Genomic DNA, 27,142 nt, shown 5'->3' on the forward strand with positions numbered 1-27,142 from the left:
GAGGTCCTTTATTAACGATAGCATTAGCTGTCTATTAAATTCTAGTAAATGTTGTCAATAATTATGATACACGATTTTGGTTTATAATGTAAGTGTTTGCATCGGTGCACCATCGTGATTAATCACTGGGGTTTGTCTGAAGATTATTATAGTAATATTGCATAAGCACTGTGCAGAGAGCGGGGAGACAGTCTTCTAAAATTATAGTTTGTATCTGCCTCTCTCAGTCGGTGTAGCAAGAGTATAGTATTGAGACAGAACAAGAAGAAGAAGAAAAAAAAAAAATACGGAAATATAACAAAAGCTTTCGAAACTTCGAAGCTAACATCCGGAGATGTGATGCTGAGACGGAAGATGCGTGCGATTTCTCCTGCTTATCTCCCTTCCTACTTGAGTCGTCATGGCCGACAGCGGTTACACGGCTTTACAACGGTTTCCTACTTTCCTAGAGTTAATTTATTTGTCTTCCTGTTTCTGAGATGACTGTTTAATCGTAGCTTCGGTAACTTTGCCTAACATTAAAGTTCTGGTGGGAGTAAATTTGTGAGTAAAGCTCATTGTACGAGAAGCCAGACACGTGACCTCACCTTTATTCACAGATGTCTAACTATGGTCCCTCTCTAAGTTTAAAAGTATCACTCGTGTACAGTCTTTATGGCTAATTTGTTGACCCCGTCTTCTGCATGACAATATTTGTAGACGTGTCTATCGAAGAAATTACGGAATGTGGGGTGGGTATTTGTTTAGATACAAAAGAGTTGACACTGAGCATCACTCTTAAGAAAATGAATGTTTCCTACTAGACCTTTAAAAGAATAACGAATCACTTCTATTCGCAAATAAAGCCTGGATATTATTTCTGTTATTATTAATCACTTGATTGCAATTCTGAATGAATATATAAAAAATTAAATAAATTTTGATTAGTAAATGAAATGTATATCTATAAATTCTGTTGGGAGTTGGGTGTGTGTGCGTGGGCGCGCGCTCGCTCACTGCATGACGTGCACTTGAGGAAGGAAATATTTACCATTAGTGCATCACAAGGGACAAGGCGTGGACATAAGTTAAAGCTGCAGAAAGGGTTGTATGTTTAAATCAGTACATGCATTTCGTTTGTAACAAAGGGTAAAATGCAGAATAGACTTATCTTTATTGTAATCAGTTTCGTTTGGTCCAAAACAGTGTTTTCGAGTAAGTATTGCGTTTGACTCTTTAAAAATACTTTTTTAAATAATGTTTTGTTTATTTTTTGAACATTTTGCCGACATCGTTTTATAGATTAGGTTCAAAAAGTTGTTTGGTACCTTTAACACCTACAACACATGTTTAACAACAAGAACTTTTTTGTTTACTTCAATCGATTTGATTTTCCTTTTCCTAGTTTATTTAATTCTTTTCAATTTAATAGCTTCTGATTTTTTTCTTCATTTTTCAAACAATAAACTAGACACAAAACGAGAACTGTTAATAGACACTTAAATAGAGTTTTATGCAAACAAGCTCTCCTTGCCTCACCGTCCACCTCATCCCACCCCTAATCCAACCCACATTCCACTTTAAAATAATCATAAACAGTTTCAGTCGAAAACGTTTATAAAAAGTTTAATCTTACAGGTGAACTTTATTAGAGCCATGCTAGCGTTTTTGACACGTGTATAAAATGCTCCAATACAATCCTGCTTCTTTACTCTTTTCGTTTGGAAATTTGCAAAGCACCCTCAAGGCGCTGATAAAAATTGCACAATAAGAACTGTTTAAAATTTTCCTGAAGTCAGGCCATTCAAAAAGATGGAATTCAGGGAAGTAATTTCCCAGGCGACGAGATATCACAATAAACAGACCCGCATGGTAATTACACGAAGGCGAAATGGTATCTATTCTATCTATATATTTTTGTCTCTCTCTCTCGCTTGGTCTGCCTGGCTAGTTAGCCATCTTTATTTCTTTCTAGGAACCTGCATCTTGTTTTTTGATTAAATGTTCTTGTTGACATCGGACTTTTCTTGTCCTGGACATTGTATCTACTATTAAATGAATTGGTAAATTTGGTTTGAGCAACAATCGCTAAAGGGCTTAGCATCCATATCGTCAGGACGCTGGTTTCGAACTCTTCAAATCTACAACACCCACACACACACACACGCAAATAAATTTCAGAAATTTCCTGTAGTCATTCTGTATCATCGAAATGAACATCTTCAAACCTTATTATTCTCCATGAATCACATAATTTACAATTTGATGGCAGACGAAAGAAACATAATGAACGATGAATAGATGAAACCTTACATAAAACAACATCCGCAGGCAGAGACAGTCCAGTAGTGAGCAGCAAAAATATCTTTTGTCAGGACTGAGAGAAGATATAAATGTTATAAGCTAACTCTCTCTTCTGGACCCTGTTAACTTAGTTGCTGAGAGTTTTCTTTATTTTCGTTGGTGTCCTCTCTTCCCCTGTTTTTTCCAAACTTCTTAATATAGATATGTGGTTGTATGCAACCCTTCATATGTAAAGACTTCAGAGTTAGACAAAAGAGATGGTTTTGATAATAAAGAGCATGGTGTGTTGATTTCAAATCCACGGTATGCGATGAATTTCTGAACAAAGAACGTTTTGCAGGTTCGCCAGGAGATGCCTTTTCACATTGCCCTATATACGTACCTGAAGGAGGATCACTGAAGTGTAACTGTCAATTGACCATTAGTCAGTGCCCTCCGACCTCATGCTCTGTGACGTGGCCGGGACATTCCAACAACAGAACATTGATTGTGACAAACGTCACACGTGGTGATAACGGTACAGTGTTTACCTGTGTGATGACACAGGGAGAAGTCAGAAAGACTTTCAACTATACACTGCGTGTGGCCTGTAAGTAATACTGTCTCCTATGTGTGTATTTTATCTTTATCCGATTATATACTATACATGCAATAGAAGACAACATGGTGTATAAAGTTTTCCTGTATTGAAAATAAAGTCGAGAGATTTATAGTTTTAAGAAAGAGTAATGTATTTTGTATCTTAGTATTCCCTTTTCTATTTTACAGCCATATATTTAACGACAGTACTAATATTATTTTTCATTTGTATTGTTTCTTATCTTTCAATCCACACTCAGTCACATGGTAGCTAACACACACACACGCTTTACTCTCTCTCTCTCCACGATAGAATGCGATTCTGCTGTGTTAGTTTTAATCTGGATAAATGGACTTTGCGATTTTAGCGTTAACTAATAATTAATACCAATTAACTAATAAGTCATTTCATAAGAATCTTCTTGTGACAGATGGCCCTCTAAATGTAAGCATACTCGCTACTTCGCCGTTCATTTCTGATGGAACAAATTACCTTCGCCTAACGTGTGAGGCAACAGAGGTCTACCCTGTACCACATTTTACCTGGAACACCGGCAGGTGTATCAACAACGACACGGACAAAGGAAGTTGTGTGTTGAAGCCTGAACCACCCTGGGATGATAGAAAAGAAGTACGATGTACTGCGATAAACAATTTCGGCACAGCCAAGATGACGGCGACATACAAGTTAAACCTCACATGTAAGAAACCCCCATAGATATCAGTGAAAATACTTCTGCACTTTACTGACTGTTAACATAGTCACAGTCACCAACATAAAATTATATACAATATACTTTCTTATCACAGTTCAGTATATTTTCTATATTTCGAATGCCTAGCTCCTTGTCCTTTAAAGTAAGAAAGATTTGCAAGCTAAACTCTTCTCCTGATATATTTACGGAAAAGAACGCAAAACAAGATAATTGAACTACTAAGGTGTGGAACCAATGACAGACAAAAATTTATAAGCAATTCAATCTATTAATGAAATAATTTCATGTGGAACAATAAACCCTTTTACCAAATATTTGTTTTCATTCATGATACCAAGAAAAATAATTAGTTTTTCAAAAGGGATAAATTATGCCTTTTCAAACTAAGTCATTTTTATACCAGGTGATTATGCATAATAATTTGATACCCGTCTTCTTCTAAATAATGCACAACGACAGTTATCATATCTGGTTTTTTTAATTGATATGTGAATGCAAAGATATCCCTGAACACTTGCACACTGATGAAGCTGCATCTAAAGTACTGCTCGCAGGTATCAAAGCTTTACTTTAATCACCTGGCAGTCAGTACTTGGTGACTTCATATTTCAAACGCATCTTTAAATTAACACTGCAGAATTATCTGACTTTATGCTTAAGAAGAAATGAGTAGACATTCTGAAGCAATCCGAACGATAATCAGCTAAAGAAGAGAGTAAAACACGCCATTTGCGAATGAATAGTTTGACTTGATGACTAGCAGATAGACAAATACGGAATGGATTCACGTTTCATTTTCTTTTTCATATTCACCTCGGGTGTCACAAGATCCACCTCCGAAACCTCCTCAGATACTTGATTACAAACCTGGACAGGTTCTTGCCAATGGAGACCTTCTTCAGTGCAACGTCTCTGGAGGAAAGCCATTGGTGAAGAAAGTCAACTTCTCTTGTTCCTCTGATCCTCCTCTGGAAGATCAACAGGACACAATTGAAGGTTCTTCGATGCTTAGTAATGTGACCATCAAGGCTAAAGACACAGAAGGTTACAGCATGGTGTGTGTGTGCAGCGCCATCTGGGAACCGAGAGAAGATTTCTATACAAAAACTTCAAATGTAACTGTCTTTGTGAGCAACGACAGTCAAGGTAACAATTGTTGACTTGCTTATTGTGTCCACAACACCATAAAGCTAGATACGAACTTGTTTTTCTTAACAAATCTCGATCTAACTTAAGAAATATTTTAGTCCTCGTCCATGACCTGTGTCTTGATGAAACCTTAGAAGAAGATTTGTCTTAGTCTGTGCTTCACATTTCGATTCTGAGACAGTTCCGAATTTCTCAATCAGGCTATGAGCCTGCATCTGCGAGTTTAATCCATAGGAGTATTAAGATGGGATTGTTGGTAATATTGTAATCTTGTCTATAAAAACTCCTGGAAAATGGGCTTACAAATACTACTTGCAGACTCTGCAGACACAAATGTTCCTCGTAAAAGTTTGTAAGGACCCATGACAATGACCGACTGATAGCATTTAGTTGATCATTAGAAGCAGTACATGGCCTAAAGTCCATAAAAATAATTTTCAAAATATGCTCATAGTTTATTTTATGAAAAAAAATATAGTTACATCAAAAATGGCTTCTAGTTTTGTCTTTGTCTTTTAGCTTACTTTTATTTTATACTGATTTATCAAATACTAGATAACTCCTGCGATATCTCTAAACAAAGAGGCATTGCTGTTTTTCTTTGTTTTTGTAGTGTAGGTTTTCAGGTTGTTAACGATTTTGTTTAGAAAGAAAGATAGCTTCGGCAAAGATCACAACTGTAACAGCTGTTGCCTTTCCTGTTATCATCCTCGTCATCCTCGCCATTGTCATCGCTTTTGTGATTCACATGAAAAGAAGGGGCAGACAAAGAGGTACTCATGGCCCTTTGTATTGAAATTGTTCTGATGACTCATTCTGCTTCTATGATACTAAAGACATTACATGAACAAAATAATGAATGTCAACAGCATAGAAAACGTCTAGAGCGACATTCTTATTATTTATAATTAATTTTAATGTTATCAATATGCACAGATGTCTGTAAATTGTGGTCCTCATTTATGCCACAAAATCATAAGCAATCCTGGCTTTAAGCATAATGTTACAAAATACGATAACAAACAGTTCATTAAATATTATTTTTAATATATTTTCGTTCAATACTTGTTTAGAAGAAATTTAAGTAAAATTTCATTATTCTAACGATATTAAAAGTTGGCAACGAGCTCCGCTGGTATAGTTGTACTGTAGAAGTTATGTTAATTATATATTTTCCAAAGGGATCGACAAGCAAAACCTCGAGTCCTGCCACCAAAGGGACAGTTTAAGCCAACAAAGTCGTACTACATGTTCCGACTATGAAGACGTTGAGACCCCTAGAAACCAACCAACATTGAATGTTCACAACATTCACAGAAGCAGGAGACCAGTAATCAATGTTATTACTGAAACAGGGACTTCCAGTCAGGAAATAACATTCCCAAATGAAGATGATATGTGTAGTTCAAGGGAACATCTTTGCGAGTTTTCAATCCAGTTGGGAACACAAGGAACATTGGTCAAGATTTTAAGCTCGACAACAGAGGATGAACCCGTATACCACGAAATTGATCAACCTGCTCAAGATCTTGGTACTATTACAGCAACGACAGGTATAGCGTGTATTAAATATCTTTTAAAAATTGTTATAACAATATTCTGTTAGCAATTTTATGACAGGAAGACAAAAAAGAATAAACACATCCAGTGGCAAGGCAAAGTGGAGACAATTATAAAAATAAACAATATTATAGTTGGTGCGGATAATCGACAAAGAGACAATTATTGAAACAGGTGAAAAGGAATTATAGGATGTTATCTAAACGTTTAAGTACATAGAGATAGACAAGTAGAGGGAAAGGAAACACACCAAAGTATTCAAATGACTCATAAACAGAGGCATTCAATAGTGTATTTGTATATATGAAGAAATAGTCTTCTAGCATTGATATAAAGAAGCATTAACTCAATTTAGACTACGAAGTTATTTGCAATTATATTGATGGTCTACAGAGCCGCAAACCAATCGCTCATCCTCCAGATCAGCGACTTCCAACATGCCTGCTGTTTACGACATGTGTGTCTGTCCTCAAGCTTCCATCTCTTCTCTAAAGCTAGAGGTATATCATTATACCAAGAGTTCTTGGCGTTGAAATGATGAAAATTATCCATGACACATGTTTTAAATGATGGTCTTTCTATTCTGACAAATTATTATGACATTCCTGTATTGTTTGAGTCCTTTTTTTCTCTTTGTTTTCTTGTGTTTGTGTTATTTCAGTTGAGTTGTTTCAGTAATTGCTTTAAGCCGGTTACTTTTCTTTCCAGAAAGATAAATCAAGTAAGGAAGAATGGGAACTGTACAATACCCTCCAACACTGATAGCTGTATTGAACAGTATCTGCTTGGGTGCAGGAAGATGCATCACAAAGATGACCTTCAAAATCTTTAGTAACAAGATTAATTAATTTAATTTATTGTGGTGCAGACTCCTTCGTACAGATGTATACATCGCGAAAGAAAAATATTTATTGGACGTCTATATGTATTCTTCATTTTAGCTACATGTGCATTTCATTAATTTGTTATATATGTTTGCTGCTAAAATATCTTTGAACCGCAGGATTTCAAGATTCATTTCTGTGCCTCTTGGCTCTACATGCTTTTTACATCCCTCATCTTTAGTTTCAGCCTGTCCCTCTCTTATTTGGTTTCTTTATTCCTAGTCTCATTTAATGCTTCTAAAAGTGAAAGAGAATTGTTGATGGCAATCTTGTAGTCGCAAGTAATTTTCTAGCTATTTTTTTTTATCGAAAAATAAAGCTGAATATTAGTTTTTAAGATTTGTGTTAATGCACCTTTCTTTGCATTTTTCGTCTGCATTTCTTTTGCTTCCTCTGTGGGCAAGATCAGATGGCTAATGTTATACTGTTTTTTCACAAATTGAAATAACTTTATTTTTCGGACAGTTGTTATAGATGTGTTTTATATGACATTTACTGCAGCGTTCTGTCAACAGCAGCATAACCAACAGTACAGTTTGCAGTAAAAAAAAAATAAATAAAAAATAAACAGTGCTGAATCATCACACTGACAGAATTTCGAAACGTGTGCATAAAATAAAACACCTTACACACTACTCAGCCTTTATACATCTTAATTAGGAAGAGTTCTCTTGAGCTAGTATTAGAACCGCTACTCTCCCACTATGCTATTTTGTCAAAATCATTGCTTAAAGATACAAATATTGCTATAGTAAGTTCAGAACGGTTTAGTTTTTACTTTAGTCCTTGTTACTCCTCGAGAAGCACAAGGCCGCAAAAGTTAAGAACTGAGTCTAAACATTTTCCTAAAGAATTTCATTTATTTCAGTATATTTACCTAGCATTCGTTCTCCAGATAAAACTAATCGAATTTGCCAAACAGAGACTGGACAAGAAATAACGCATGTATTAAATCATTTTTATTTATAACAGAAGCTTACAAGTGAGGCATAACATTGTGAACCATTAAAATAGATGTAAACAAACAGTAATATCAATAATCACAGGACCCCAAATCTCACTTTATTTTTACCCAGTGTGTAAAAAAAAACTTTCACCTGCTGCCCATTCGACCTGTGCTTTATACATATGTGCTTTACATATATATATATGTGCTTTATAATAGTTATATTACTACCCACGTCAACAAAATCTTGCTATGTTCTGCCAGCACTATTACAAAATTTTCTCTAACAAAAGCATAAATGAAGCAGAAAAAATGTACACCTAGGCCAGGCAATGTACACCACAGCTAACAATACAAATTATTGCCTAATACTTCAACATAATGAAATTCATCCCCTACATCTTTTGTGTTGCAGAGTCTACAAAAACTTTCTAGAAATCTCCCTTTTCGTACATTTATTCATGGAAAATATTTGCTCAGTGTCCTAAAATTTTATTAAAGGAAGACAGTCATTGTGGGAGGGGGAACATATTTTTAAATATAGTTCTATTCACGTTGTTACATAAGAGGTGACATGTTTACAATAGATTTCAATGCATGTGTAGTATCCATTGCATTCTGCCAAATGAACTCTTGTCAGGAAAAGTTTTATAAAATGCACATTGTGCAGTACCATAGTAAGAATAAATATGTACTTACGAGGTTTTTCTTCACAACCATTCTTTCGTAAGGTAAAGAGAACGTTACCTTAAAGAGATTGTCTTGATCACAGCCGGCGTCAGAGACTATTTTGATGCACGGAAATAATAATAATAAAAGCACACTTTCCTTATTGATGCTAGGTAAATGTTTTCAAGGATTCACCTTCTTCAGCAGTTGTCCGCTTCTTTTGGGATGCTTAAGTAAAACAATAAGTGACATATGAAATTTTCAAAAGATTGTAAGTCAGGAACTTGAATTAAAAACAGACTTTACATGCACGATACAAGCAATAATAATAAAGACTCTTCATCGGTGTGTTTACAGAAAATGTAATAGTAGCATCGTTGTAATTCATGAATCTACCTAAGCTGCCAAACAACAACCAACTGAAAATCTGGGAAGGATGGTAAGTAAAAGAAAACAATGAATTCTTTTTTTTAATTTTGAAAGAGAGGCAAATGTAAAACCACGAATGTGAGAACTAACCGACAGACATTTCTTGGCACCCATCTGCTTCACTCCCTCTCCCCCCAAATGACAGGTGCCAGTTTGTATGGGTGTAAATGTTTGTAGGTTTGCGTGCGTACGTGGAGATGAACAAAATTAAAAGCTTTCGTAAAGTTTTGCACAGGTAAAAAGTATAAAAAATGCACACGCTAACAGACATGCACAGTAATTTACAAAACCACGTACATATAAACACAGAGAACAATCATTAATGCTTTAACACAATATACCTAGGCCCATGCACATGTACGCATAGAGTTGGTGAGAAGTGTAATTAATGAGAAGTAGCCCAAGGCCCCAAAATTAAGTGTCTGATATATTGACTGATATCTGTTTTTGGCAAATACTGTTTTGTGACATCATATAAAAGCTGCACGCCTAGTTAAATAAAAAACACTTAACTGCTAGAGGATGCAAGCACTAAGCTGAAAGTTACCTCTGTAACGTTTTACCAGGATCCATATTACGACCATGGATGGAGTAACCATAACGATAAGGATGATCTGCGCGACATGGTAGGGTAATGTATTCGTTGTCTCTTTCTTGACGTTGATATCTTCACGTTCTTCTGACAGGAAAAATAAAAGCCACAATGAAAGTGAATATATGAATATCCTACAAAGATAAAAATGTCATAAAGCGATTAAATGGTAATGCTAGCAGTTATACATCATACTTATGTGTAAAAAAATTCAATATATCTATTTGACTTTTCGTGTACTGAAACGGATTCTCAAGGCATAAACACAATTCCAGCTGAACTCCCTACTCAGCACTCCTTCTTTATTTCTTCATTTATTCTCCCTCTTTATGTCTCTCAAAATCGACAGAAAAAATTACCCTTGCACTCTCCCTCTCACAACAAAAAAAAAAATTAAACAAACCTAGAACCCCCCCCCCCACACACACACACACACAAAAAGCCAGACCTACAGATACGAAATAATAAGCAAGACAGAGAATAATAATAAGCTGGCAAAGACAGGACGGGAGAAGAAAGGGATGTGGACATGTTTAGCGGCTCAGTACTTACGTGTCAGTACTACTATCTGGCTTGTCAGTGTGTACAGGCTCTCTTCCGGATCCCACACTGCCTGGCATTTGCACTCAACTCTGTTGTTTTTAGAATCGATGGTTAAAATACTCGACACACTGGCATTCTCAGGCTGTATGGTTTGAGAGTCCGCAGACACCAGTTGCAGTTTTTCGCATGTGAAGATGACTTTGGACACCATCGGTTTCCCTCCAGTAACACTACACTGCAGCTGAGCTCCGTGCGAAATAACGGTACCCGGTGTGTAGCCTGTTATTGAAGGAGGATCCTTGGGTGGATCTTAAGGAACAAGTCAGAGGAACAATATTAGTTTAATATAATATGATTTGTCCATGATTTTGAAATGCTTTTCCTGTACTGTTACTAAGTCTCGTGTAAAATTCTTGTACCATCCGGTGCATGAATCATTCAGTAATTTTCAAACACCATTAGAGGGACACACATGTGACTAAACCGGAAACTTTCTTGTCTCATGCCTCGTTTAAGCAGTTAACTGGAAAAAATCATCTGCCAGCAGTCCAGGAGTTCGTGGTCACATGACTCAGAATGAGACCTCGTTGCAGCAGATGAAATATAAAAACATCTTGTGTAATTTGTCTTATTAACTACAACATCCTTCTAAAATTCAACTTTATGCATATGAACAGACACAAAAATGAATGTGATTCAAAATGACCAAACTCTTCATTAGATTCTAAAGAGTTTTGTCTTGTGTGTCCCCCTTTAGACATAGAGAAAGACAGGCAAACAGACTTTTATAAAATTTAAATCTTACTGTCATTATCATTTTGTAGATCTTTCAAAATAGATCGATCAGAAATCCTCATATTTATCTTTAATCTCTTAAAGCAGACTATTATTTCTAAATTTCCAAATTCCAAGTTTGTTGTTACAAAGCATATGTAAACACACACAGGACTTTTGTTAAAGCAGTAAACAGCAAAAATTTGCAAATGCAGTGGACAAATATGGGTGTAGGCTTTATAACTAGAACTTACATGTTAGATTAAGAACAAAATCTGCCATTCCTTTGTTGTTGTTCTCTGCATCACTTCTTGCACTGCACTGAATCCTCTGGCCATCGTCCCGCAGCGGTTCAGGTGTAAATGTGCAGGTCCCTGCCACGGGGTCCTCAATGTCGCACCTGTTTGTGTCCCAAGTGTATATAGGGCTGGGATTTGTGTCAGTCGCCCTGCAGGTCAAGGTGAGAGGTCTCCTGCCATCTGTGATGAAACTACGTGGACCTACAATGTTGGTGTGGGCGTTGTCTGGTCCATCTGCAATTTTATTGAACTATTTTATTCCAGGTTCCAATACCCTGACATCTTAATAATTATCATTTAGTGCAGGACTGAACTGTGACTGAAGGTGTAATTTGTGATGATATGAGTGGCAGATAAGCCTGATAAAAGGTCTAAACTCATCCAAGAGGATGTTGAACAGCACAGGTGACATCCTCAATATATACTGAGAGTTGTCTGGAAGAAGTTTCCCATCTGGCTGTTGAGTAGTGCTGCACTCATTGAGCTCTTGTATACAGCATCGAAGGCCAGCAAGGTTCTGTTTGAATTTTGTATTACATCACAGCCATACTCTGTCAAATGCCTTGAGGTAGAAGAAGTCTTTTAGGGTTTTGTCTTTTAGCTTTCTTTCCTTTCTTTCCAGATTATCAATCTTATCACAGACACGAGAAATTACACAAGGCAAAAGAGAAATAAGAATTCTTATGGGGATTATACATATATATCAGGACAACTAAACTTTGTCTAAGATTGTCAGAGAAAATCAATGTAGGATAAGAGGCATGGAATAAAGGGTTAACACTTCTCAAAAATTGTCTATGAAATTAAAGAAACAAGATAATTTAGGTATAAGCAGGAGGAAAACTATCTGTATTTCTTTTCAAAAGACTGAATTATTGTTTCTTCAGGTATTACTCATTGTTGAATGTCCATCAACAAGAATGATTGTAGCTGTACATTTTGTCGTGGCTTAAAGAGCTAAACATGTCTTCTTGGATGTTAAGTCCCAAACATAGTTGTGCAGACATTGTATGTCAACACTAAGCACAACCTCAAAACACACTATTAAATAAAGCAAGGTCTTACATGGACTCCAAGCATGAGTGTGTAGATGAAGAAAGCTAAGCACATCTCCAGCATTAAAAAAAGAGTAGATTACTTAACATAATGGAGCTAAGATATAAAAGATGCATTGTCGTGGGGAAATTCTGACTTCTTTGTTATAAACAAAAGAAATTTAAAATATTTACACTAGCTTGACTTCAGAAGATTCACAATTTGGCATAGCCTGGTCTAGCTACATTTATGTAGCATGCGCAAATATTAAATCTTATGTTTACTCTTCTGCTTGGCATAATAGTAATAGCAGTGATATCATTAGATACATGAGTATTTAGACAGCACAGGCACTATTCAGCTTTTTATTTTGAAACTCATTGTCCATGTGAAACTCAAATTGTAAGAACTAATCAAGAATCACAGCAATATTTTATTATAGTCTCAGTATGGAGGTCAAAGATAAAGACAGAACACATGCCAGTGTCATTCTGCAAAAATATTATGTTGAAATTCCTATTTACCAGAAATTAAATTGCTGCAATCTCATGATGTACACATGTGAACACTTTATTTCACTGAAAACACATCCCATCATACTCTGATCACAAAAATTCATTTATTTTTGCAGCATCACTCTCGACTCCAAAATGAAATAATTGTTTTACTTGAATATGTAACAGTCATTTTTCTGGCTAAATGTGAATTGGTGACACTATTGTTCTGAGTGCCTAAATGTGTTGAACTGGACAGGGAATAATGCAGGTAACTGAATTTGTGTAAATTTTTCATTCATATGACAACATATTGTCAAATAATGAAAACCAAATATCAGAAAAGTACTCACAGGCAACTTGCAGTGTATAGTTGGCTGTTCTGCGATGTCCGTTCCAGATCATTAAGCAGGTGAACACAGTTCCATTTTTTTCCCGCGTGACCTTGGTCAGCTGCAGGGTTGAGTTGTTCGAAAGTCCAGGCCACATCAGAGAAAAATCAGGGGGCTTGTCATCATGAAAGCGAGCCTCACAGTTGCACGTACCTGACTCGCCTTCCGAAATATACTTAACACAAGTGACAGTCGGATCTCCAGGTGGCTCTACACCAAACAAAACATGGTAGCTTAGTTAACTTTGTATATATTTGCATAAACGTGGTGTCCCATAATATAGGATATAATATCATGTATGTAGGTATGTTTTGATAGATGTTTTAATAGCAGGATGAATCGATGAAGGTTAAATGAAATTCACATTTGATAAAACATTTACACATATCAAGAACACTCTGCACAATGATGAACAATAAGTAATGGACACAATGTTCAGTCACCAGAATAACAGCTTCTCACAAAACATACCTTAATATATAAATGTAATTAATATGGTTATTATTACTAAACTTTTCTAATCTTATTATTTAATCAAAGTCAAACATCGTCTTTGATGCAATCCTTTTACTAAAGCTGTCTACATTTTTCACGTGCTTTCCTTCTATTAAGGACTTGACTTTCATTACTTGTGTTTAGCTGATGGCACTTACAAAAAATTTCAAATTTAACTATTTACTCAAGAGTTTGTTCTGTTAATACAGACTTTTTGATGTCACATGAATGAGATCTCTTGTTACAAAGGTTCCCATCAGTGTTGTTACTATTAACATTATTTTTTGTTTAATTTTATCTTGGAGAACAGTAGAAACATTGAAACATCTCATGAACAGTAATTGTCGAGCTGCTGAATGAACTTGATTTCTGTTTTTCTCCAGTTTTTTTTGTATGCTATATACTAGTTTTACCCATATATAGTGTAACTTTGTTCATCTTTCACTGCAAGGAAGTAAGAAGGAAGATGAAGTTAGGGGAAAGAGAAAAAAAAATATGGCAAAATGTAATATCAGATCTATTTCTATCTTTCATTTTCACTTCTTTCTAATATTAAATCTAATGAAATCAGTATCTGCCCTGCCAGCACACATAATGCACACTGCGCTAGAGAGGAAAATTAGTCAATGACTCACTTAAACCGAGTAACTATAGCACAAAAGGAAGCATGAGGAAATGTTCATGGACAATCTGATCTCTGCATTTACAAAGATAAAGTAAAATATTTCCTTAATCAAAGTTACAGCGAATGTAACTTAGTCTCGTTACCCTTTATGCAGCACAAACAGTTAGAGTTTATTGTCGAAGGACAAGCTAGGAAATGGCATGGACAAGCACAGAAAAAAAATTGTGACTTCCTACTTTAACATGCACATTTTTAGAAGTATACAAGTATAGTACATGTTAGGAATGGAGAAGGGGAGTGGGGTTGACACCTCTGTCTTTTTTTTTGAGGCAGAGATTATCGCCCTTACCCGTGTACTAGATGGAATGCATGGAAGTGAAGACATTTTAAGAAAAGCGTGCAGGATGAGTGAAAGGTTCACTGAACCCCAGGTGTATGGTGAAAATACTGAGTTTGGTTATTCCCATGCCAGTCTTCGAAGCAGAGAGACTGAAGCGAATTTTGAGTAGAAGAGATTTGAGAATCGGATTAATTCCTTGCCTAGTCAAGGTATGGGATAAGTTTTTTTTCATTGCTTTGGCTATCTCCCTATACGCGAAAGAATGGTTAAAATGATGTAATATTTGGTAAGAAGTAATGATGATGGAAAGAGGTGGTTGTCCTTGTAATAGTAATAAAGTTCAATACAAATATTCATTAGACAAGTAAGCATTGCAAGAATTACTTAGGAGAGGAGAAGGAGTTACCTAGCTCCTATCCGCAGCGCTTCTACAACTGCTAGTCTGTATGAACAACATAAGAGCAGACACACATTTCATACTTAGGGGACAATACTGATAGTTGAAGGCATACATTTTTTTGTGAGCAAAACTGGAATTTTTCCTTTCCTTTATTTATCTGGCTATGAAGATAAGCTTTTTGAAATTATAATTCATCAATAAGGAAAGTCCAAAAATTTGAAAACTGCTCTTTTATTCACAATAATGCCACTTATGCTTACAGTCCACACTCAACAAACTCAAGAATAGAATATTTGTAGTCACTGAACAAAAACTGTGACTGTTGTTGGTTTCCAAAAATATGTAGAGTAGTGATAGTTAAACATACATGACGAGTAAGTGGATCCACAAAAAATAAGTAATAAAAACATCATGTCGTCTGAAATGAAATTATTCAGGAGAAAGCCTGTGTGATATGCAGTTTCACATCCATGTTTCTCTGCATGAATCAGCTACAGAATTAGTGATGATCTTGCTATGAGGAAGATAAATCTGGACATACTGTCATACAATGCTGTAGGATCTTGATGAAGTGTGCTAATTAATGAATGAGATAGAAGCCGTAAAATAACTAACACAAGAAATGTGCAACTGTTTACCCTTTCAACATGCTCCCTTCCTACATCTATTCATCACTGCATTCTAGTTTTCCACGGATGAAAGCAGGAATGAAGGTTATCTTTCAATTTTCTAAGAAGCCCCAACATTTTTTGTTTGTTTCACTGACTCAAAATGGATCTCCTTGAGTGGTTTTAGGAAACAGGAGAGTTGCATGAGCTAGGTTTTGTGAGTGAAAATCGGCGCTATAATGCCTTTCTCAGTCAAAATAGCTTTACTGAGAATGCCTAATGGTTGGTGTGTTTAGTACATATTACAATTCACCATTAATGCACGATGAACTAAGCCAATTCTTGTACTAGTAAGATATTTTGCCTTTGGAGTATACAACAATTTTTGCTTATTTTACATAAACAAGTAGGTGCCATATATTGCAATATTGTGATAAAGAACTGAATGTATAAATAGGTTTCTTCAAATTTTGAATAACATGGCCATATGTTTTAAGAAATCAGAACATTATAGAATATAGCATCAGTTTCAGTTCTGTCTGGATTAAGAATAATAATAATAAAAAAGTGAATTTATAGAACACTATACTCAACCATTATAGTGCTTTACAAAGTAAAAATATAAACACACAGAAATAATAATAATAATATTAATATTCTCCTGTTGAGAAGAAGGTGAATGCCATCAACTTTAATGCACCCACTACAGCCCAGTACTACTACCACATAAATATACAGTCCTAGATTTCTCTATTTCTTTGTCTTTTTGATTTGACTTGCAGATGTGATTTTTAGTTGCAGTAGAATCAGTGGTAGCAGTGGTGGTGACAGCAACATATCATAATCCTTTTTGCGCACACATGACTGCTACGGAGGTTGCATCAACACAGCAGTAGTGAAAAAAAATGAATGAAGCAGGAGGAAGGACTGTAGTGATCAGAAAATCAAGTCCATTCTTGTTGATTAAGGTAGATCCAGAATCTAAAGCAGCAGGGTGGAGAGGTATTTAGCAAGGAAAATGGACCATACAGCAGAAGGCATTGGACAACTGCTGGGAAATGGAGCGTTAATACAGTAAATGAAAACCTGGAGTAGAGATGGCACAGATATAGCATTTGAGATTACATTAGATGAAGGCAACAAAGGGGCACAGACTCAGGAACAGTCCAGACCAGTCACAGGGAAATATAACTAAAAGACAGTTCAACAGTAGTCAGCAAACACCAAACACTAAGAAAAACCAGAGGAACTACAAGAAAAAAAAGGAAAAGAACAGGGATAGTCCTCTTGAGTTAGTAAGGCAAGGGACATCACTCTCTCCAGAATCAACAGTGGATCCTTTTGATAAAGGCTGTTGACATAAAAATTCTGAAGTAGAAAATGATTTAAATCAAATGAAATAAAACAAAAAGGCAAGGGGAACAAAATTAATTGCACTGTGGTTAGTACATACTCAGGAAAACCTTTGAGAATTTGTATGTACTAATCACAAAATTAAACCAATTCCACTCTGCTAGATGTCAAGGATCTTAGAACAAACATGAGCACTACTGTTCCTATCATGGACTGAAAAACTAAGTGACCAGGATTTAATAGTGATAAATGTGTGATTTATATAGCACACGATCATGCTCACAAAAGAGCCTGCTCTCAGTGCTTGAGACAAGGAGACACAGCATACGAAAAAAGGAAGGAGAAACAACTGTGCAGACAAAGTAATAAAAGACAAACGTAGAAGATGCAAAGAATGATCAGGGAACAAACAGTAAGGACGGAGAGTGTCATAAGTCTGCATAGGAAGATGGGCAAGTAGACTAGTCAATAGACTAGAATCACAGCAATTGGCATCTAATCAATAGATGAAAAAAGTGAAAGAAAGAGTAGGAAAACAGACCAGCATTTGTTGATTGGTATAAGGCATAATTTTCATGGAACAGATGTACCTGAATATGCCCTGATTTCTAGCAAACCTTATCCTATACCAACAGGCAGATGTTATCTGAAATTTGTTTTACCTTCAGCCATTCAGCTGCTCAGTTTTAAAAGAAAGGCCGGAAAGGGTGTGTGGTGTGTGTGTTTGTGCAAAGGCAGATGTGTAATGGATGTCTCAAGAGTATAGTTTGAGATGTATTAATGCATTTTTTTTATCTAGTCATGGATTTTGCTATGATGTACTTTTGTCTTATCCTATCAATGAACACTTGCCTTGTAGTTAAGTGCACTTTTCTAAGTTATAATTGCCCTTTGGAATCAATAACACTTGTCATTTTCAAAGTCATAACACTTAATGAGCTCAAAGAACCATGTCTAGTGAATGTACCAAAAGGTTTTCAACAAATACTGCAGTTACACTGCAAAGTTTACTATACGCTTCACTTAATTTCAATCACTGAATTGTTTTGTCTCAAATAACAATATACATCTGTGTCGCCAGTGTATTATTAAACACAAATTAAATACAAGCTTCGATTTTGCCCAGCGTACACACTAATATGCCCAGCATACACACTATTACCCTTCAATATTTGCTAAATAGGTCCAAGTAGAATCTGACAGTTGATAGCAGCAGATGATCCTAGTATCATGGATGAGGGCTCAGACCAAACAATTCTGACAAGGGATGGTGTTTGCAGGATTCCCATGGGTCTCAGAAATGTTGGGGGAGCTTCAGGTAAGCTTCGGGGAAACATGACTGCTCATTTTCTTGAATCAGTTGATACTGAAAAACATAGCTGCCAGCTAATGTGTTGTCTAGTGTTTACAGAAAAGTGGATCAACAAATTCACACATTTTTTTATTATCTTAATCAGATAAGCATGCTGTCTACAAATTAACAGCTGATAATAACTACAACAATCATGTTTTGTAGTGGACAATTTCCATGTATAATGAAATAGCAAAATGATGCAACTTACACATACTTTTCCTTGGCCCCTTCCCCTGCTTTACAACAAATTTCTGTATTTCTTTTTAAAGCAGACATGTAGGTGTACTACACTTGATATGACCAGAGTTATCAGATACTCGAATCTTGATAGCATTCCAGTCCACCTAGATCTCTGAAATAATAAGTTAAAAACTTACTGTTCAGTTGTGAGGTTGTTGGCCTCGGTGGGATCTGAATCTGTGATGTGCTGTTCCTCTCGTCTTACCCAGGGCTCCTAAAACAAGCAAATTTGGTATCAAAATGTGGTGTGCAAAAAAAAGAGAAATTATATTAGCATATACACTGACCACAAATTTTACTTACATGTTCTTTTGATGATTCTTTCATAGGAATAAACAGCCCAATTTGAGCCCAGCTTCCTACAGTTTTTAACCTCATGTTCAATCCCCAACATGCAAAAAGTATTTATTTGTGCTGTCTGACATCAGCCATTCATCAGGCACAACAACTACTGATTTCTTTCCATTTTCTACATCAATCTTGATAATGTGGTACATCCTCTGAAATAAAGAAAAGTGTCATGATATATAATGAAAACATCACATCAACAGAAAAAGCTAGACATTTTGCTTTAAAATAACTTTAAGAAATTAGCATTAAAAAGTCTTATTAAATACTTTTCTTGACTTTTTAAAATTAATAATGCATTTCTATAAGGTGTACTTAAGATAATAAAAGCAGATCCAATATAAATTTTTTTTAAGAACAAGGAAAATATCCCTTAGATGCTACAGGTTAAAGAAGAATGTTATACTTCAAACGCAGTAAGCCCAGTATGTTTGAACTGCTTCGCATATTTTAAAATATGAAAATGTGTCTTAAGAGGATACCTACCCCCCAAAAAAAAATTAAGAACCTTGATATATCTGTACTTATTTACACAATAAAGGAAGTTAAATACATTTGAAAAAAGTAAAACAACACAGAAGCAATGGGTACAGTACCACTATAAAGCCAGAACTACCTGAAATCAGTTTTTTTTCACCTTTCAATTTCATTAAGATCACATTTCGTAGGAAACTCAAGGAATGTAGCCCTTTGACTGCTGAAGAGTACTTGAAATTTGTTTGTTTGCATTAATTAAAAGCAAATACCTTTGCTGATGGGATTTATAAACCAAAAGCATAAGTCTTCTAGTCACACACTAAATGCATGTAGTCCAATGGAAACTGTGATCATACCGACAGACACATGGAGATCACTGTCTAGCAGAGACGAATCCTGCTCTCCCTTATTTAAAAAGTTGTTTATGTTTTTCGTTTCTACTTCTCTGAAGTCAAGATCTTGCTCCAGACCAGCACCCATTCATGTCCCTGTGTAATTTCTTTTGGTGCCTCTCCAGTTCGCTCATCTTTGCTAACATTTCAGGTACCGATCGATGAATATTTCAAATCTTGATACTTTTACCTTCGAAACTTGTGACGAAGCGTGAAGATCGGTGAAGACAAGAGAGGGAGCAATTTATTTCGCTCTGTTTACATCCAAACAGAAACACGTGAGAAGGTTCGCGAGAGTGAGCGTTCTTGATAGTATGTTTGTGAGATTGATAATTATAAAGTATAAATATATTAAGTTATTTATAAATAACATCCTTTAGCCAAAATAGCTCCCTCCGCATCGCACTAAAAATGGCGGACGTCGTAGTAGGTTTTAAATTTGCTGATGACTTTAATAATGATTTTAACTTTGTATCGCGCGGCTGTCTGCTATGAACCTCCAAACCCCGTCCCTTCGATAAAATAAAATATTATTACATGCTTTATAATTTTATGATATGCAGTTATGAAAAAACGTCGTTTCTTTTGATTGCTGAAATCATGAACAACTTTCGGTTATTCACAGCAGTATTGCTACAAATGTACAGCACATTTCAGGCAGTCAAATTTTAAAACATCATTCCATTGATATAGAAAATCTTTTTGTAATGTTAGAGATATATTCCGCTCAATTCATTTTAATAATAATGGGAACTTATAACGCGAAGTATCACGGCCAAAATAGCTTTGAGCATTATGCACACTTCGAGTAGTTGCATAACCACCTTACCTTGTGATGATATATAGTTAGTGGTAGTACAGAACAAAGGAATTTCCCTTCAGATTAATAGATGACTGTCAAGTCGGAAGTCAGTGTACTCTGCAATGAATGATCAGTGGTTGAGTGTTTGCTTTATATTTTTATATTTTTAAATCTTAAAGTGTTGTATTCTCTAGGCATATTATTTAACATTATTCTTGTAGCCTATCAAATGCATGAAGTTTAGAATAAGGATCAGTGTATTACTGAAATGGGTACTTACTACCTTGCAAAACCAATTAGTACATTTTCTCCTGAACATGTTAGTGCTCTCATAGTTCTTGCCTGCAAATAGCTAATAATAAGCACATGGTTCATCCTTTCTCTGTTGAATGCAGGACAGTGTAATGAGTTTAACTGTTTACTTTGTTTATGTATATGCATAATTAAAGAAAGTTAGAACATTGGTAATCTATTCTTATTATCTTTGTGTTCTTTTTTTCTTTTAGTAAAGCGCTTTGAGTCCGCCTGAAATGATGTGAAAAAGTGCTATGCAAATGAACATATTTTTATTATTAATACTTTAACCTGTTAACAAGCACTTTGTTCGCCCCAGCAAGTCAAATTCATTAGGATGAATGCCGATTTTTTTTAGTTGATTTGTTTGTTTTTATATCCCAACAGCTGCAAGACCATCATGGGCTCACAGGAAAAAAAAAAAGCATGCCAGGGCAAATCTTGATTGGCCTATTATTTAAGAATGGCAGAGATCATAGAGGGAAAGTTCTGTCACCTGCCACTGACAACCTCATCATTGAGAGGCATAAGCGGTATGTTAACATTAGTAGCGCCACGTTTAACAATATTATACACCGTACCCCATTAGCAGAGGTCCAGCATAATGCCCAGGATGTAACACCAGCAAAAGGGCCGTTTGAGCCAGGAACACCACAGGAGACTCCTGTCTGCAGAAAATATTGACGCTCCAATACCAAAGAACCCTGTGCTATGTTTCAAAATTATCTGGGGTGAATCCTTTCTCTTTTGGAGGAAATATTAGCGGAGGGGGAAAAAAAAGAATGGCACTTACGGAAGTGGATAGACATTAAAAAGAAAAGTCAGCTACAATTTTCAGCCCCTGATAGAAAATGGTTAATAAAATTGTGCCCATGGCTAAATCTTCCTTCTGTAATGTATAAATCTGTGATAAAATGAAATATGAGGCCAATGACCTGTAGCTAGTTTTGTATGCAAGTTGTCAGACCTGTGCGAACCCTGGAGCTGTTTCTTTCAATACTTTTTGCTACAAAAAACAGTATTTAAAACTTCATCCTTGTAGTAAGTTTTTACAAGTTAGAAAACAGAATGAGAAGCACCATAGAGGTGAACTTTCAGCCCCTGAGAGGTAAATGGCTAATAAAATTGTGCCCACAGTTATGTCTTCCTTCTGTAAAGTATAACTGTGATGAAATATGTGTGACAGATGACCTGCAGTTTTGTCTGCATGTTGTCAAAACATCCACAACTGGCCCATAAAATAAGTTTCTATAGATCCTTCTTTTCATTGTTCTCTGACGTAAGAACCCTGATAAATGTTACACATTAACACTGATATAATTATATTCTTGTTTTTTTTTTTTTTCATTTTTAGAGATTTCCTATCCACCACCATCAGACTTAAGAAGTTACTGAGTAGATTATCCTAGTACTAATAGTGATAAAATTTATATTATTACCATAAAACGTTTGAATTGAGGATAACCAGTTACACTCCTATAAAAAAAATGTTTCACGCAAACTAGAGATATTCCTCTACCCTTCCACCCCATACTGACATGTTAAAATTGATTTGACCTCGTCAAAACGCCGGTAATAACGTCAAAGTGATACCTAATTTGGTGGGTGACCTTTCATTTTGGCCACTTATAGCTGACACATAACATCGTTTCAGATCTTACAAGAATGAATTGCAACTTGTACTGGGCATGAATAAAATACAGAGATCCAGCATAACCTTACTTTTTTCTGGAAGTAGAGTCTGGCTTTATCTGCACAAGAAAATCATACCTGAGAACAAAAGGAATTGGTAGATCCTTCAATACTGGAAACGCATGAGAGAGACATAGAGGAGATAAGTTCAGATCTTTTGATGCTGGAAGCACTGGTTGGAATCCACGAGGCAAGTATTCCCATAGTGACCTTGCAAAGAATTATCATATATGTGGAATAAAATAGAACTTGTGCATTGTACTTTTTCTAAGCGACCACAGCGGGAACAAGGGCAGGCAACCCCCTGTCGTGTGAAGGCTTTGACAGACACAATGTAAACAGGTGTATGCACGAACATCCGTGACCAGGGTTGAAACTGTTGACTTAGGAAAGGTGACCTTGTTTGTCACCACTAAAACATGGAGGGCTTTGTTTTCTGCCAGTAATTTGGGTGAGGGTTGGCGTTGGGTTACCTCCCTGTGATCAGTTAGTGAACAGCTGTGGGTGTCGAGTTATTAACGCTGTCTCACGCCTGTGGCAAATTGACTGTAAATACCTACATATTTGCACCGAATTAAACAAGGAGCCGCTTGTACTGTCTTCAGTGTTCTTTACTAATTCCACCAGTTTGGCGAAGTGCAATGCTAATGTCAAAATTTGCGGTTCTTGCTTCATTACAAACGAGACTTTAAACTTCAGCCGCAACAATCACTTGTCATTTGCTTATAAAAATTTGGCCTTTTGCTTTTGTTCATCTGCTGCTCAAGTGTGTAGGTCTAGATGCATGCGTATATCAACAAATAAAGTAGTTCTTCATAGTATATCTGTGCGTAACTTTATGCGTCTTAAGCACCTCTTCTATAATCGTCATTTTGAACTTAATTTCAGGACCTTGTTTGCTTAGCTTGAAAACTAACATGCCTGTAGTGGACCCATCACAATTATAAAGCAAATAAATCCTTCATATCATATCATAATCAGATCATTGACATAATCAGAAAGAGTTCGTCTTTGTCACATTGTTCTAGACCATTCATTGAATACAGGGGAGCAGGTATAGCGTACATTAACCTTTATATATAGGTGAGAATGAGTCAAAGGCGCTTATCGTGCAAACAAAAGGCGGTGTGTCCGCTCAAACTTTGGAAAGTACTTTATAAATAATAACAACCAAGACAATAGGTCGTAGACGGTTTACTAGTGATTTTCACGCTGGAAACCCAGCATAGGTGCTGATCATCGCTTAAAATAGCAGGCGACAATATAAATTGTGAGAGTCCACTATTTAGACTTAAAAAGTCTCATACCTGGTGAGGGAGCGGATACACCAACAAGGAGCATAAAGGTCACCATCAAATCTTTCTTGATCAACATAGGTAACTGAAACAATATTATTAAATATAATTCTATAAAAAAAGTGTGTGCATCGACTGCAACACTCAACAGTTTAAAGTAAACAGCCCTGATTAATAATAATAAAGTGAACTTATACCACGCAGCACCACGACCAAGACCGCTCTCTGCACAGACCAATAATGATAAATGAAAGATAACAGCCGGTGGTTCATGAGGTACATATACACACAGAGGGAGGACCTCCGTTGTCAGTATGTGACTGTCTTTGTGGGAGGGAGGATAGAATGTATTCTATAGCTATGCAATTCATTCTATAATTATGGAACTTGTTTTACAACTAAAGAGAAAAAGAATCGGTAACACCTTAGTACTGAGGCGCTGCCAGCCCATTCATTATACATACATACAACTCAATATTATAATTCTCAGTGCTGGAATAAGTTCTAGGCATATAATTTTATTCTATTATTATAGCATATTGTATATAAAAAGTTTCATTTTGCATTGAGTTTTGGTCAAATGAAAGGTAAACTACAGCTCAAAACAACAGTGATTGTCTGAACGCAGGTGTAAACTGTCTGCTGCACATTCAGCATTGCATTTAGTTTAAATGCCAAGAAGTGAATCACTGAGCTTAAATGCTCGCCTAAGAATAGATTAAGTTGCACAAAGAATCCTTTGTCTACTTGAATTGCATTCGTTGTTCTTTTTCCTTAGTGTAGCCGAGTGGTGGCGGTTGTGGTGTGACGATAATAAACTTCCAACACTCGAACAAAGGCAGGAATAGTTAGCCGGCGTGCGACCCTTTATTACACGAAACAAACAAGACTCATGTCAAGGGATATTTATAACCACATTCGCGGACATTAAAAAATATCTAGCTACATTAAGTAGAGTCGTAGTTTCAACACAGTGTGTTAACAATAATATAACACTTTCATTGTGTACTGATTGAACACCGCAACAGGCAGACTCGTATGAGTTTTGTGTATTGACATTTTGTCATCGTTCCTCAATATTTACCTTATTATGATTCATTTCTTATAAATTTATGTTGCTATAAGAAACTCATGGATTTACTGAATTTTAAATGGCACATGCAGCTGCCTTGGCCGGGCCAAACTAAATGATTTGGCGGCTGTCCAGACATCTGTGCACTTATATTATCTAAGTATGGTAGATGTCATACCTTTAAGATGATGACTTTTGTATAATTGAAATTTGTGAATTTAAGAAAAAAAAGATGTAAAAACAAAACCCGGTGCTCAGTTATTTTGAATATTTTTGATCATTACTGCTGAGTGATAAACCACTGTGATAGTGTGCTGGATGAACTGAAACGAGAACAAATGCAGATGCCTTAAAATACAGAGGTCATTAAAGTTGAAATGTAGTTTACGTTTAAATATAGCACTGAGTTAATGTTGAGAAGGGGCTTAGATATTCTTAGTAACTTGTGACACGTCACCATAGCTGAATGATTTTCCGTTTCCTTCAGTCTTCGGTACAAGTGTACAGAATAATAGCCATATCACAGTAACTATTTCTTTGTTATACTTTTCTCCATTTTTGGATCATGCTGTTGAAACATAAAAAGCACTTTACAACTAAAGAACTACAACTAGAATGCATTCTATAAGAATTCTTTTCGTTTGAATCGTTTATATACAATGCATTGGAACGCCAGGGGCGAAAAGGAATAATAAGAAGACATTGGAACGCCGCTCTCCATAGAACTAAATAATAAAACACTTTAGTTTTACCGCTGTTCTCTCTAGTTTTAGAAAAAAATTATTTGTAGAACACAAATCTTCCATAATTAAAGAATACATTGCATGGCTATTAAGTGTATTCTTTATTTTTAAAGCGGATATATAGCTAGAGAAAGACATTTTTTAAATTCCCATTTTGGCTCCCCGTAGTAAATAGCAACGCTAGTCGAGAAGGAGAGGGTTCACAGGCCTTTCACGATCACATAGGGTGACATACATGTTGAACAACAATCAGGTTTTTTAATCAGGTGACCTGACGACTCAGAGACGCTTCAGACTGCATCAGCCTCATAAGAAAGAGTGCGCGAGAAAGGTTTTGTTAGTGGACAGGTTCGCATACATAATTACACTACAGATTCTTACACGTTGCTATCATTTCTGATCCAGTGATAAACGTAGCAAACATACCTTGCAAGCGAAAATCTTCCGAGAGGAGGTTATTTTTGTCACCCCGTGGCTGTTCGTAGACACGAAATGCGTCATGACCACAACCTGAATGTTGCCCAGATGTTTCCCATATTATTACACAGAGAGAGACGACAAGAGGGCGCAGCGCGCAGGCGTAATAAATTGTGTTCCTCGCTGTGCGCAACGCCCATTTGCCCTCTAGCGACGTGGCGAACTGCCATGAACTCTTCTCGCATGGCCGTACAGATATAATCATGTGCTCTAATAGCGCAGGTGAGCACAAGACAGCAATGACAGCCTTCTGTACTCATCCGATGAACTGAATGTTAAAAATACATGTACAGTAGGGTGTAGCGTCATCCAATTAATTGCAACGGATCAACAGGCATATTTGGGTTTTTTTTTCGTCATCTTCAAGCATGGACAGAAGAACATTTTCCTGATGTGACACTTCCGTTGTACTGCGGGCCATGCTATATTCCTGCAGGCCGATGATAACAAACTCTGTTGCTTAATTTCTTGAAACAGGTGTTTAGGTCCGTCAGTGCATCTTGGGTGTGTCAGAGAATACAGTTTGTTACGTGGCTTCACTGTTGACACCTACAACCGACATATCCTGCTAGCAGCTGTGAGCCATCTGGCCATCGACATGAGCCCAGCTTTTCCTGCAGTAAACCGTCACTGATACTTCCACTTCTAACAGTTGTGATCATTTTGCAGAGGTCATTACTAAGTTCGCTGACTGCAAATTCTGGAAGAGGATCACCGTCGGCAATGAGTCAAAATCCTTCACCAGAAAGTGACAATGATGCACAATTAGTTAATGCATTTTCAAAGTGTTG

At 36.2% G+C, this 27,142-nt stretch overlaps 2 protein-coding genes across 4 annotated transcripts; one reads left to right on the top strand and one right to left on the bottom strand.

Annotated features, from left to right (window-relative positions):
* The first annotated feature begins 1,004 nt into the window (after nucleotides 1-1,004).
* Nucleotides 1,005-7,505, top strand: LOC112567709. Its single transcript, XM_025244478.1, has 8 exons — nucleotides 1,005-1,194; nucleotides 2,624-2,872; nucleotides 3,294-3,563; nucleotides 4,407-4,724; nucleotides 5,375-5,500; nucleotides 5,909-6,280; nucleotides 6,681-6,787; nucleotides 6,996-7,505. The coding sequence occupies exons 1-8, from the start codon at nucleotides 1,134-1,136 to the stop codon at nucleotides 7,047-7,049; spliced, it is 1,557 nt and encodes a 518-aa protein (XP_025100263.1). The 5' UTR covers nucleotides 1,005-1,133; the 3' UTR covers nucleotides 7,050-7,505.
* A 608-nt stretch (nucleotides 7,506-8,113) lies between these two features.
* Nucleotides 8,114-26,591, bottom strand: LOC112567712. 3 transcript variants are annotated; one of them, XM_025244482.1, is made up of 7 exons: nucleotides 26,301-26,487; nucleotides 24,072-24,144; nucleotides 13,306-13,554; nucleotides 11,379-11,657; nucleotides 10,360-10,659; nucleotides 9,763-9,894; nucleotides 8,114-9,014 (listed from the first exon to the last, which is right to left on the bottom strand). In XM_025244482.1, the coding sequence occupies exons 1-7, from the start codon at nucleotides 26,373-26,375 to the stop codon at nucleotides 8,956-8,958; spliced, it is 1,167 nt and encodes a 388-aa protein (XP_025100267.1). In that variant the 5' UTR covers nucleotides 26,376-26,487; the 3' UTR covers nucleotides 8,114-8,955. The 3 variants fall into 3 exon arrangements, with proteins under 3 accessions (XP_025100267.1, XP_025100266.1, XP_025100265.1); XM_025244481.1 differs by lacking the exon at nucleotides 24,072-24,144 and having other exon boundaries at nucleotides 9,763-9,891; nucleotides 26,301-26,591; XM_025244480.1 differs by lacking the exon at nucleotides 24,072-24,144 and having other exon boundaries at nucleotides 26,301-26,591.
* Nucleotides 26,592-27,142: the final 551 nt, after the last annotated feature.

Source organism: Pomacea canaliculata, linkage group LG7, assembly GCF_003073045.1.
Source record: "Pomacea canaliculata isolate SZHN2017 linkage group LG7, ASM307304v1, whole genome shotgun sequence".
Taxonomy (NCBI): Eukaryota; Metazoa; Mollusca; class Gastropoda; order Architaenioglossa; family Ampullariidae; genus Pomacea; species Pomacea canaliculata.

Coding starts and splice junctions, on each gene's coding strand:
- LOC112567709 (XM_025244478.1), top strand. CDS start 1,134: ATGCAGAATAGACTTATCTTTATTGTAATCAGTTTCGTTTGGTCCAAA. Junction 2,873..3,293: donor CTATACACTGCGTGTGGCCT/GTAAGTAATACT, acceptor TTCTTGTGACAG/ATGGCCCTCTAAATGTAAGC. Junction 6,281..6,680: donor TACTATTACAGCAACGACAG/GTATAGCGTGTA, acceptor GATGGTCTACAG/AGCCGCAAACCAATCGCTCA.
- LOC112567712 (XM_025244480.1), bottom strand. CDS start 26,556: ATGATTATATCTGTACGGCCATGCGAGAAGAGTTCATGGCAGTTCGCC. Junction 11,658..13,305: donor CTATACACTGCAAGTTGCCT/GTGAGTACTTTT, acceptor ATAAAATTGCAG/ATGGACCAGACAACGCCCAC. Junction 10,660..11,378: donor TTTTGTTCTTAATCTAACAT/GTAAGTTCTAGT, acceptor TTGTTCCTTAAG/ATCCACCCAAGGATCCTCCT.